The following is a 13,151-nucleotide window of genomic DNA, read 5'->3' on the forward strand; positions in this document are numbered from 1 at the left end:
TGGTGGAGTGGCTCAAGTGGTAAGAGCACCAGCCCAGCAAACATGAGGCCCTGAGCTCAAACCCTAGAGCTGCCAAAATTACACTCAAATGCTTTATTTGCCACTGTTACCTAGAAAAAGTTGGATTTCTTTTGTTTTTTCCATACTGGAGTTTAAACTCAGGTTTTTGTACTCAGGTAGGTGTTCAACAGCTTAGCCCAGTCCTTTTTGCCCTGGTTAGGGTCTTACTTTTTACCCAGGCTGGCCTGGACCACAATCCTCCAATTTTAAGCTTTAGCCATCACTGGGATGACAGGTGTGCACCACCATACCTGTTGAGCTGGAGATCTCAAAAACTCCCTGCCCCAATGGCCTCAAACCACAATCCTCATGATCTCAGCCTCCTGAGTAGCTAGGATTACAGGCGTGAGTCTCCACCACCTGACCCTGGTATTTTCTTACTGTAGGTTTCTTCTCTGAGAATTAAATCCTAAACTACCGAAGGAATGAAAGCAATGGCTCACATGAATATTTTTAAAAGGCCACATCTAGATAAAACTTGGAGCTACAAAAATCACTTTACAAACTTTAGTTGAGTCTAGATAGATTATTAAGACTTTTAAATGCAATTTCCAGTTTTCAAGTTATACTTAATTAGTTTCACTTTTTTTGGGGGGGGTACAGTACTGGGGATTGAACTCAGGGCCTCATGCTTGCTAGGCTAATTACTATTACTCTTAAGATTTTTGTTTATTTTCTATTTGTTTCTTACCTTAATCAATATAATTTATCAAAAATACTGTAATAGGTCCCAAAAAGTTAAGAATTAATAGGTCCACCAAAAAATTCCTAAAAGTCTGGTTTAAAAGTCATTATATTAGGATCATAGCAATTAACCTACTGTAAGAATTAACAAGCAGGATCACTTACCTGAAGAAATCCAAACATTTCTACTGTGTTAATGTCTCTGTTCATGAGTTTAACATGTAGTCTGGTGTACAAATGCTAAAATGGGTGCACAAGTGTAATGAAATCAATGTCAAGTGAAAAGGGATCCATGGGCACTGATGACACACTATGAATGCCCTTTGGAGGCTGCAAGTGTTTACTGAAATTATGCTGTGACCACAATTCTGAGCAATCAGAAATGGCAGCGAGCATCTTACCTTGTAGGACATTCATCTTTTTTATCAATACATATTGTTTGTCCACGTATGTACCATTCACCATCATAATATAGTCTTCCCTCTTCAGACCTAGCACTGTGCAAGTGTTTTTCCAGTTTCACAGGTGCTAAAGGGATCAGTTCAAAAACTGTTATAAGACATTGTCAGAAAAATAAGAATCAGAGTACTAAGTGATAACACCAAGTTATGAATATAGTGAAAAGGCATTAAAAGTATTTCTTAGATAACAAACCAAAAATCTAGTAAAGATGAGAATTTCTTACATTCTTTTATATAATTCACTAAGTTTTTGATATAAAGCTAAACAGTGAACAATGAATCATCACTTGAGACAAGTGCCAAAAGGGGAAGCAGATACATTATCAATTACCAGTGCCAGTTTTAAGTAGAATTAAAAATATCAATTACCAAAAAAAAGTATCTATTACCATAGTTCCTCTAAAAATTATACTTTTCATATTTTCTCCCCTGCAAGACATCTGCAAAGAAGCAGAGTTTTGTGTATATTCCAAAAGGTCTCTAGGCCTTTAATTCTAAAAAGGAACTATCCTACATAGAACTCTATTTTTAAATGCTAGAAATGGTTTGGTATTAGTCAGATAACCCATGCAGGGAAAAAGCATTCCTTATAGAAGCCCACTGTCAAAAGCATTCCATAAAGTAGATACTTCTTCATCAATCAAATGCTCCCTCTTCAGAAAGGTCTTCCCCAACCACTCTTCCCACTCAATTAGTCATCATCACAATGTTACATGTCCTTCATAACAATTATTATCACCTGACACTATCTCAATTATTTATTTACATATATATTATTCCACTTTCCCCAAGGAGGCTCCAAAAAGTCTCTTTCCCCACTCTAACCTCAGAACATAAAATAATGTCTGGTACGGTGTTTGGTAAGAATGCATGCATTTGTTCGTGCATTCATTCTTTAAATGAGCCCTTTCTGTGCTCAAAGAACTGTGCCACGTGCTAGGCAGAAAAAACCGACTAAACAAGATGTGGTGCTAGCCTTTGTGGAGCTTATAGGAGCTCCAGTCAGGAGATAAACAAGTAAACAATGAATTAAAAAATAAGTGCTATGAAGAAAAGTAATAGGATACAATGCTAAAGATAGCAGGTGGGGGAAGGAGACCTAGTCAAATGGGAAGTGAAACTCTCAAAGGAATTCATGACCCCAAAATGTCAAGAACCACTGCTCTAGAGAGCTACACATTTGCCTTTCCACTAATTCCCACGGGCAGTACATCACTACAACATTGTTGTAATTTCCTGACATGATATAAAGTTTAAAGGAATCTTTAGGTTAAAGATAAAATGGAAAGCAATTTCTTATAGATTATTATCTGTTGGAATGTAACTAGAAGAAATTCCTTTTCTTAGTATTTAAAATAAGTTTTTAAAAAATATAATTTCAGCTCATTGTCAACCTGTCTTTCTAAAACAACCATTTCACCTCTGAAAGTGTCTTTCTATTCTAACAATCTTTATCATTTTCACTTAAAAAAAACAAAACTAACTTCATTGTCCTTGGAAGTATTGGGTAATTTCATCTATAGTGAAAAAAGCAGAAACAGAAAAGTTATCCTAAATGCTAATGTCCATCACAAATTTGGCGGTCATTTTAGACTTTCAAAAAAAAAAAAGCACAGTTTGATGTGAATTTTACAACAGTGTACAAAAATGTGTAAAACCTAGTGGTGGACAAATTTCTTGGATGGACTCCATTGTCAGCATTCTTATCTCCCCAAAAAGGCACACAAATAAGAAAAAGAAACTTAGTATACAACTTCAGAGAATTCAGACTCCCTGAAGCAACTTATAAATTTCAAATATCTCTCCTAAAGAATCACTGAGCCAATAAAAAAAAAAAACTACCAGGAAATACTTCTTGAATTACAGAACCAATATTCACAAGAGCAAGGTGGATGAACATTGAAAGAAGAAATATACTGCATCTAGAAAACCTGAAGCTTTTTCAGGAAGCAAGAGACTGCAAAGAGTTCTTCATGGTTTCAGTTTTAGTGTTCATTGATTAAACAAAATGGATAGGCTAGCTCTTTAATATGCTAAAGACTTAACCACGTAGATTCAACGGTCCTCCCAAGAACATGTCTCAACTCTTGACTTACGCTCTGTTTTCACTCTGTGTGGACCCAGTGTAGCCATTGCCTTAATTAAAAAGAGAAAAAAGAGGAAGAAAGAATTGCCTGAGTTCAGATTGCAAACATATTTTGATCCCTATTTATTATGTACAATACTCCTCATTGGTTCAGTAACAAATATGGTAAAACATAACCATTAGCTGCTCTGATAATTTTTTTCCTCAAAATGCTAGGAATCAAACCCAGGGCTTTGTGAATGCTAGGCAAGCACTCTATCACTAAGTTACACTCCAAGTCTTCTAACAAACTTTTGATGTCTAAGGCCATTAAAGAATACACACAATGAAAAGGTCAGGAATGCTAGCTCACATCTGTAAACCCAGCTACTCAGGAAGCAGAGATTGGGAGGATTGCAGTTTAAGGCCACTTGGGCCTGCTAAGACTACGCAAAGCACTAGGCTCAAAATGGTGATATTATTACTTGGGAGAAAACTGAATAAATGTTTTTCTGTACTCTTATGTAAGTTGTTAATCACATTGTTATAAAATACAAATTGCTGTCATGTCTCTAATTCTTAAAGCATTCTCGCAGTCTGACCACAGCAAAGCATATTTACAATAACCATGATTTGATATATTAGTGAAGAAAACAAAATCAAAAGGTGCTTTTGTTCCATTGGTCTTTCATCATACCTTTCTAATTGTTGTCCAGTCTTCAAGAATATCAAGATCTTGTAGCATATAAACTATATATGGACGTCGAGAAGTCAAGGTTAACTCAGCTTTAAGAACATCTCTGCTTGGACTCTATTTCCAAAGTTCCTATTTTTCAGAAAATGCAAATAATCCTTTGGCATCCTGAATTCTGACTCTGAATATTCTTGAAAAAATTTAGTACCAGAACAAATATATTCTATTACTTCTGTTGCCATAAACATAGTCCCTTTATCCTGTACTGCTAATCATAAAATACACCACCAACCTAACCACTGTTTTTAAAGTTGAGCAGAAAAAGACAAATATAGGGGGAATGTGCCATAGGAAATGACAAGATTGAATGTATATATTTGTTACATGTTTATATCGATATTCTAATTTCAGAAAACATTAAAAATGCTTTTTAAAAGTACACATGAGGCCAGGCATGGTTGCTGAGGCAAGAGGATCAAGAGTTCAAGGCCAGCATAAGCTACACAGAGAGACCCTATCTTTAAAAAAAAAAAGAAAAGAGAGGAAGAAAAAAGTACCCATGAGAACTAATTATGCTGGGTACAAAACAGCAGTTATTTCACGTGAAAGCCCTTGAGAATTATAAAACCATATTAATTTTCAAAGTTGAGGTAGTGACTAAATTTCTTCTCTTTTCCTACCCTTCTTAGTTTAAATTATATCTTATGCCTTCAATCCATTTCATAAATCACCTTTTGCTTATTACAGGACCATCAAAATAAAGTCAATATATAAAGGTATGTAAAATGCAAAAATAAACATCAAGAAAAGGAGAATAGAAATTCTGGAGAAGGATATCTGAAACAACAACTGGCTTCTTTTTGTCAGGACTAAAAGGATCCTTCCTCTTTTTTCTTGACTGAAGCTCATCATTCCACAGTTCTGGCAAGCAAATAAAAATGAAGTGTTAGCTGATTTCTGGTGACTACAGGAGGAAAAGGTGGTACATAATTTTATAACTGCTACTTATTTACATATAAAACTATACAAAACTTCAATGGGAAATATATATATATATATATACACACACATATATATTCACATATATACACATGTATATATACATGTATATATATAGTTTCATATATACACACATACATTTAGACTGTATATAATTTCAGGAGCAGATACATACTAAGACATTTTCCCCTGCTTTTATTAAAGCAAAAATCAATTTGGTACTTAGAGAGTAATAACTGATGAACACATCAGGTACTTTATAAAGTACTTATTACATGCACTTACTCACCTAATCCTCAAAGTTACCTCTGAGTAGTATTCTTATTACTTTTCTTTCTCAAACAAGAAGACTGAGGGAATAATGGCACTGGACCTTAATGTGCCTGATTCCACTATGTCTACTCTTTACAGAGAAATATAACAAGTTACATGATACATATTCAAGAGACGTGGGACAGCCTAGTACCCTTCTGTAATACCCCTGCAATAACCAACTTCATGCTGCGCTGACCTAATCATCACTGCTTCCTTTTCCTGAGACAAAAACCTTCTTTCCTGTAGCATGTGCAATTGTCATAGTTTGCATGAAGCCACAGAGGAAAGGGTTGCATTCCTTCTCTCCAGACAGTGAGGAACATACACCATAGCTGTTTTCCAGTATTCTTATGGTAGGTTCCCATCACACTTCTATTTTGTCACTTTTCATGGGTATGAGTTCAAATCAAAGTAACAATCTCATCAAATTCTTCAGAAGTCTCACCCTTTTCCTTCCTGTTAGGACATTCTGTTTACATAACATTAAAATATTATAAGACCAAGACACCTTTACTATAGTAAAGAGGTTCGTTGACACTCAAATACTTCCATCCTATCACGGCCCTTACCTGAGGTAATGTCAATGCTGTGCCTGTCCTCCTCAAGCCTTCTTATTTTCTCTTCAAGCTCACTCTGAACTGTATCATATAACAAAAGCTTTTCACTCTGGGAGGAGGGCATTATAGAAGGAAAATATCAGTCCATCTTAACTAGCAGTACCAAATGACTTACAGTACTTTAATATATGGCAGTTTTCTTTGCTTTTTTAGTTCAATTTTAAAATATTTTTTAAAACACCAGGCATTGGTAGCTCATGCCTGTAATTCTAGCTATTTGGGAGGTTGGTATCAGGAAGACTGCAGTTCAAGGTCAGTCCAGGCAAAGAGTTAGCAAGACCTTGTCTTCAAAATAACCAGAGTAAAATGAACTGGAGGTGTGGTAATGGTACATGCCTGCAACCCCTCCTACATAGGAAACACAGGTAGGAGGATTGCTATCCAAGGCTGGCTTGGGGATAAAGCAAGACCTCACCTAAAAAGTAACTAAAGCAAACAGGGCTGGATATGTGGCTCAAGTGATACAGCACTCCTAGCAAGCACAAGACATTGAATGTCTTATGACACTCAAAAAAATGTACATGTGCTAAAGTAAAACTCAGAGCAAGCTCTCATGGCCTCTTAAAAGTAAGCAGGCCTGACCTGTCACCATAATGAAGAACGTGTCATATAAACTGTATCATTATAGAATGGATCCTATTTCTCATAGCAATGATAAATGGGTCTCTAGTCTCCACATCATATTAAATAGGCCAACATATCACAAAAAGAAATATTAAGTACAAATTTAAAAATAGTTTAATTATACTCAAAATTATAAAATTTTACATTAATTATGTCCAAATAGCTCCACAAAACTGTAGACAGATAAACATGCTAAAACAGACAAGACAGGGCTGGGGATGAAGCTCAGTGGTAGAGCACTTGCCTAGTATGCACAAGGACCTGGGTTCCATCCCCAGCACTGCAAAAAATAATAATAATAATAATAATAATGAATAAAACCAACAAAACTGTTCACTGGCAGATTAGACTAGAACCCAGGTCCACTAGGTCTAGTCTATTGGCTTTGATTATATAACATTGCAGCACCTTATTATAAAAGCTGTAAGATGTACATAAATATACAGACCTATTACAAAAACAGCCTATGACAAATTTATACCCAACCCACCACAGGCTTATCGCAAGTAGAGATATTGGTCCATTGGGATATAGCTAGATTTGACTGTCTTATGCAAGCTACTGTGATGTACTTAGATAGAACTTCTTGTGGAAAACATAGGCCACATCCATGTAGGTAGCATGCCAGGCATCAATCATGAACTCCTCTGTTTTGGGTTTGAAATTTAGAGTCTACACATGCTTGAAGGTTCTCCTGTGTGGTAGGGAAAAGATAGCTTTTGTCAATTGGAGGCCAACCAGGAGCTAAAGTGATAGCAAAACTGAAGAAAACTAAAAGTAGATGCTATATATAGAGAATTATCTCATTGCATGCTGCTCACTATGCTTCTTTTTGTTTGTTCCTTTGACTTTGGTAACTTCTTATGAAATATTCCAGCCTCATCTACATTGTGCTACAAGAATTGGGAAACATTACAATCAGAGAAAAAGGAAAGCAGGCCCCACCCAGAGAGAGTCAAGACCCCATGGCAGCTAGAAATATACCCAGTTCCCCAAGCAATGATGACTCTAAATGTATAGCTGGAGTGATACGGCTTTTGCTTTTAAGAATATGAGTTTGGAAGTCGGGTACCAGTGTCTTACACCTATGATCCTAGCTACTTTGGAAACAGAGATCAGGAGGGTCTGCCTAGCAACCATGAGGTCTTGAGTTCAACCCCCAGTATTAATCCCCCCAAAAAAATGCCAGAATGAGACTGAAATGTTTGAAGCTTCGAAGGCATCTCTAAAGATATTAAAGATTTTGGGTGCCTATAGCTAATGCCTGTAGTCCTAACTACTTGGAAGGCTAAGATCAGGAGGATCGTGGTTCAAGTTCAGCCCAGGCAAATAGTGAGACCCCTATCTCCAAAAGAACCAGAACAAAATGGACTGGAGGCATGGCTCAAGTGGTAGAGCAACTGCTTTAGCAAGCAGGAAGCCCTGAGTTCAAGCCCCACCTCCACAAAAAATAAACATACACAGTTGAAGTGCCTTGAATCTATTCTCATTTTTATTTCCCTCCCCTTCTTAAAGAAAATTTTTTACTTTTTGTCCAACTTTGCAAGACTCTCAGAAGGCTCTCTGAAGAAAAAAGGAAATCCTAATAGAACAGTTAGAGGATGTCTACTAAAGCAAGGGGCACCCAAATTCCCTTGCTTTGGTGATTGCAGAATTTCTATGTACAATAGGTACTTTAGTTATTTAAACACACTACTTACTGCTGGACATGGTGGTACATGACTGTAATCCCAGCTACATGCGAGGCAGAGGTATGAGGACTGTGGTCCAAGGCCAGCCTGGGCAAAACCATGAGATCCTATTTGAAAAACAAACTAAAAGCAAAAAAGGACTGGGGGGTGGGGGGGGTGTCTCAAGTGGTAGGGCACTTGCCTAGTAAGAACAATCCCTAATACCACCAAAATCTACCAAAATTTATTTTACTAATAAATAAACCTGAATCTGCTCTTTAGCCCTTTCCCAGCCTGACACCTACGCTGTTTCTCATCAATACAGTTTTAAGGAATCCCAGGACAGTGGCCCCCAAGGTACCATTATTGAATGGTTCTTATGCTGACCTGTGTTAAGAAGTCCTGACTTATATGCCTCACAGTTCTCAAGTGCCTTCGGGTCTGGAGCCCAGTGAGATTTTGAAGGACCAGTATTAGCAGAAGTGACACATATTAAAAAGTTACAATAGCTGGCAAGGTGGCTCAGTCTCAGAGGAGGATAGCGGTTCAAAGCCAACCTGGACAAAAAGACCCTATTTAAAAAATAACTAAAACAAGAAGGGCTGGAGGTATGGCTCAAGTGGTAAGCACCTGCCTAGCAAGCACGAGACCCTGAGTTCAACACCCAGTACAAAAAAAACCAAAAAACAAAAAAACAGCTGAGGAACATGGTTAACATTTAGAATTCTATACTTTCAAATGTGAGAGAGTAAAGATGGTTTTGGACAGGAATGATGTGCTAGTTTTAAATAATTCTTTAATGCTCCTAACTTAAAAAAGACTAATTGTTATCTCCTTGAATGTGGCAGAAATAAAGGACTCACTTTTTAATGAGTGGAATACAGGAGGGAGCCAGGTCTGCCTTGTTCAGTCTAGGACAAGCAGCTCCTAGGTCACGAGGACAGCAGCAGCCTGCCAGCCTGTGAAGGAGTCACCTCTGACACAGGTCCTCAACCCCCTGTCAAGCCTTGAGATAGCTGCATCCCTGCTTGACAGACATCTTCACTGCAACTCCATGTGATTCCCTGAGCTAGAACTAACCAGCTAAGTTGCTCCCAAATTCTTGGCCACTGAGACTATGAAAAAAAAAAAAAAAAAAACATTTATTGTTGCTTATAGCCACTATGTTTTAGAGTAATTTATAAATAACCAATGTAGGAGATCTCAAAACACTGACTTCTACATACCCTTTCTCAGGATATACTGAAAGATACACTCTGCCAAACTGAAAGAGAAAGAGTTCTAGTAGAAGAGAGCAGTGAAGGGAATGTGCAAGTGGTGATGGATAGGTCTCTCAAGAACACAGAGATGCTGCTGACCGAGGAAGCATGTGAAAGAGGAAGCAGGAGGACAGCAGATGGTGAGGCTGGGGCAGGAGGGCTGCTTCCAGGAGGGAGCACCCTGGAGAAATGCAACTGATGCATTTGTGATCACACAAAAATAGCATCAGGACTTAGGTATCCGACAGAAGAAATGTGAGTGCCTTTTTCACCTCATTCTAGAAATCACCATTATAGCTACCTGAAAATAAGAAGCTATTTTAACAGTTGTAGGTCATGAATTTAAGACCTTGCATAATTAAAAAATACATCACAGGTCCCACGCTTATTTTGGCGTTTCTTGAGACCTTTAGGTAACATACTTTTTATTTTGCCAAATACACAGGCTTTGTGAAAGACTCAATAAAGCTGCAAATGTTTAGCTTTATTTTCTTAAGAAAGACAACAACTTAAGGAGGCTTTCACAGATAATGTTAAGAGTCTCTGGGAAGAATTGATAAAGAAAGCTAAAATGAACAACAAATGAAGCATTTACTAATTCCAAGTGAAAAAAAATATACAAGGAAAATTTAAATATAGTATAGCTCTTAGCTTAGTAAACAATACTTATAATGAAAACAGAAACTATGATGTAACAATATTACAGCCTGGGATGAGGGAACTCATGGCATTCTTAGCTTCTATAATAGGAAAATAATGGATAATGTCTAAAGCTGGTATTGTTTAGAAATATGAGGGAAAGTTACAGAAGTACTGGTTAAAATAGATAATTGTCACTGGCAGGTAGAAATTTAGAAGACAAGAGACTGCTATTTTTTTATTATAAGCCTGTGCCTTCAGAAATATATATACACATTACATGCTAGAAACAAATTGCTAAAGAGAATTTAGAACCATAGCATGCTCATGAAATGCCACTCCCAAATAAATTAGATGCAAGGAAATATGTATACTATCAAATCAATTATGTTATCAAACAGATGCTCACTTATTAGCAGTGACTACCTCTGTGGTAGAGTATGACTTCAGTTCCTTATTTATAATTATTTCTCAAGTTTTCTTAATTGATACTTATCAAGGCTATAATCAGAAAAAAATTAATTAAATGATAGATGATCAAAAAACCTGAACAGCTCTCACCAATCTTCTCAAGAGCTGGTACCTAACCCTGAAACTGAGGTCTCTGACTGAGACCTTGCTACCTCCTGATGTCAGCTCTCAATTCCCATCTTAAGCCCATATAAGGCTGAAGGAGCTGACCTAAGTAAACCATCTGCACCTGTCTTATTGTCTGACACATTGTGCTATTCCATACATGGGATTTCCTTCTGAACTGATGCAAATTCTCTGTGGTTTCTTGACACACTTTCTGTATGCATGCCTTTGTGAACATGTAGTCTCTGGTCCTCCTCTCTATCTGCTGCTAATCAAACTTGCATTCCAAAAATGGGCAGAATGTCTTCCTTCTTCCTGTTTCCCTTGTCTCTCACTTATTTCTATGTAAGGCAAGTGTAAAAACTAAGGAATAAACAGAAAAGCCCTGCATAATGAAGCTCAGATTTAATGGCAAAGTGCATGAATGACCATGAAAAGATCAAAGGCTTACAACCATGGTTCTGCGGATCATTAACTGTGTGACCTGAGAAAATCACTCAGCCTCTCTTAGCTTCACTTAACCTCTTCACAAAACTAAACCATTCCTATTCCAAAACGTTGCTGTAAGGATTAAAATGAGAGCATAAATACAAAATACACTACTCTAAATCCAAGTCCCCTTTCACCCTTTATTTCCTCTTTCTAAAATGTCCTTGAACTGGTATTTTCGCAGTAACTAAATAGATTATTTACAACAGGTTAATTATGTTGAACATTAAAATAAAAAAGAACTTTAACTAAACTAGAAAAAGTCAAGTAAATACATAACATCTCTATGGGGAAAAAAAAAAGATTTTCAAAGCAAAAAAGATTATGGAAGAGAAAAATCATTAGTTATCTAAGTAAAAAAAAAAGTACTGACTTTTGTTTCTAACAATATCGTTGACTAGATATTCTGAATAAATAAACAAAAAACACATCCAAATACACCTAGACAGATATCCTAAGATAAAATACCATACACATCTTCTTAAAGCTATAGCTAGCCTCTTAAGAAAATAAGGGATATCCCCTAGGAGCTAGAAACCACATGTTAACCTGATTCTGGAGAGGTAGCTTCATTGAGGGAACTGCTGGTATCAATGACCTAGACCTGTGGTTTTCAGTAGCTGTTTGGGAAAAAGAGAAGGTCTTGGGCCTATACAAGGTAGAGAAGTGGAACTTCAATCCCTGTGCAGAGCCCTGGAGGTTACACATGCTATGAAAAGGTCACCTAAGGGAAATACATCTGCCTCAAACTAGGCAATAAGTGAGGGAAAAAAGATGTTCTGAAAATATGTCTTCTCAGGCCTCCCATCTACAGATTAGAGAATCAAAGATGGACTGCCTGCATCTCCCAAGAAATCCCAAGCACTGAGAGTAGTCATTGGCTGATGGCACACCTGAGGCCTAGCTGAAATGAGCTAACAGAAATAAAAACAGATGCTATCTGAGGAGCTCCATCTTTTGTCCAAGGACAGAATTTTAAGCAATAAAGTCTTCCATAATCCAGAATGATGATATGAGGAATTAAGCTATGAGATTTGTGACAATATCAGAAAAGATAATGACTGAGAAATTTCCATAACTAATGGAAATGATAAACTCAGAAAGTTAGCTGGGCGTGGTGGTGCATGCTTGTAATACTAGCACTGGGAGGCTGAGGTAGATAAAACATGAGTTTGAGGCCAGCTTGGCTATCGAGTAAGTTCAAGGCCAGCTTGGGCTGCCTTAAAAAATTAATTAATTGATAATTAATTAATTCAGAAAGTACAACAAATCCAAGTCAGAAAAGATAAAAATAATCTATATGGAGAAACATAATAAAGCAACCAAAGAAAAACAAAGAAAAGAGCGTAAATGCGGTCAGCAAAGGGGAAAAAAACAGCTTATCTAAAAGTGATTACAGACTTATTATGGAGTACAGACTGTGGAAAGCAAGATTTTAAAAATTTAAAACTGGAGCTGGGGCCAGTGGCTGATGCCTATAATCCTAGCTACTTGGGAGGCTGATATTGGGAAGATAGAGGTTTGAGGCCAACCCAGGCAAAAAGTTCATGAGAATACACCTCCAAAATGGACTGGAGGTGTGGCTTAAGTGGTAGAGCATCTGCTTTGCAAGCTCAAAGTCCTGAGTTCAAACCACACTCCCATGAAAAGAGAGAGAGAGAGAGAACAAAAACTGGGCAAGAGGTATAGTTCAGAGGTAAGAGTGCTTACCTATGGGTTCAATCTCCAGCAACACACACACACACACACACACACACACACACACACACACACACACACTCTCTCTCTTAAGAAAAAAATAGCTGTTATCCAAGAATGTTATATTCCCCTAAACTGTCCTTCAGGAATTATTACAAGTAAATATCTGGGTGTGTTACCACATGCCTTTGATTCCAGAATTTGGGAGGCTGAAGCAGGAGGATCCCAAGTTGGAAGCCAGCCTGGGCTACATAGCAAGATCAATGTCTCAAACAAACAAAAATAAAAATTACTGCAAACA

General features: G+C 37.2%; 1 protein-coding gene across 1 annotated transcript in view; it reads right to left on the minus strand.

The window, feature by feature from the left end:
• Brms1l (BRMS1 like transcriptional repressor) overlaps window positions 1-13,151 on the minus strand; it is a 36,697-nt gene that overhangs the window by 2,857 nt on the left and 20,689 nt on the right. The window contains exons 5-9 of the mRNA XM_020175512.2: window positions 5,848-5,944; window positions 4,802-4,885; window positions 3,968-4,032; window positions 3,302-3,341; window positions 1,146-1,272 (exon numbers count right to left, since the gene is read on the minus strand). Of these exons, the coding sequence (XP_020031101.2) occupies window positions 1,146-1,272; window positions 3,302-3,341; window positions 3,968-4,032; window positions 4,802-4,885; window positions 5,848-5,944 (413 nt within the window). The remainder of the gene's footprint in view (window positions 1-1,145; window positions 1,273-3,301; window positions 3,342-3,967; window positions 4,033-4,801; window positions 4,886-5,847; window positions 5,945-13,151) is intronic.

The sequence above is a fragment of the Castor canadensis genome, chromosome 3 (assembly GCF_047511655.1).
Source record: "Castor canadensis chromosome 3, mCasCan1.hap1v2, whole genome shotgun sequence".
Lineage (NCBI taxonomy): Eukaryota > Metazoa > Chordata > Mammalia > Rodentia > Castoridae > Castor > Castor canadensis.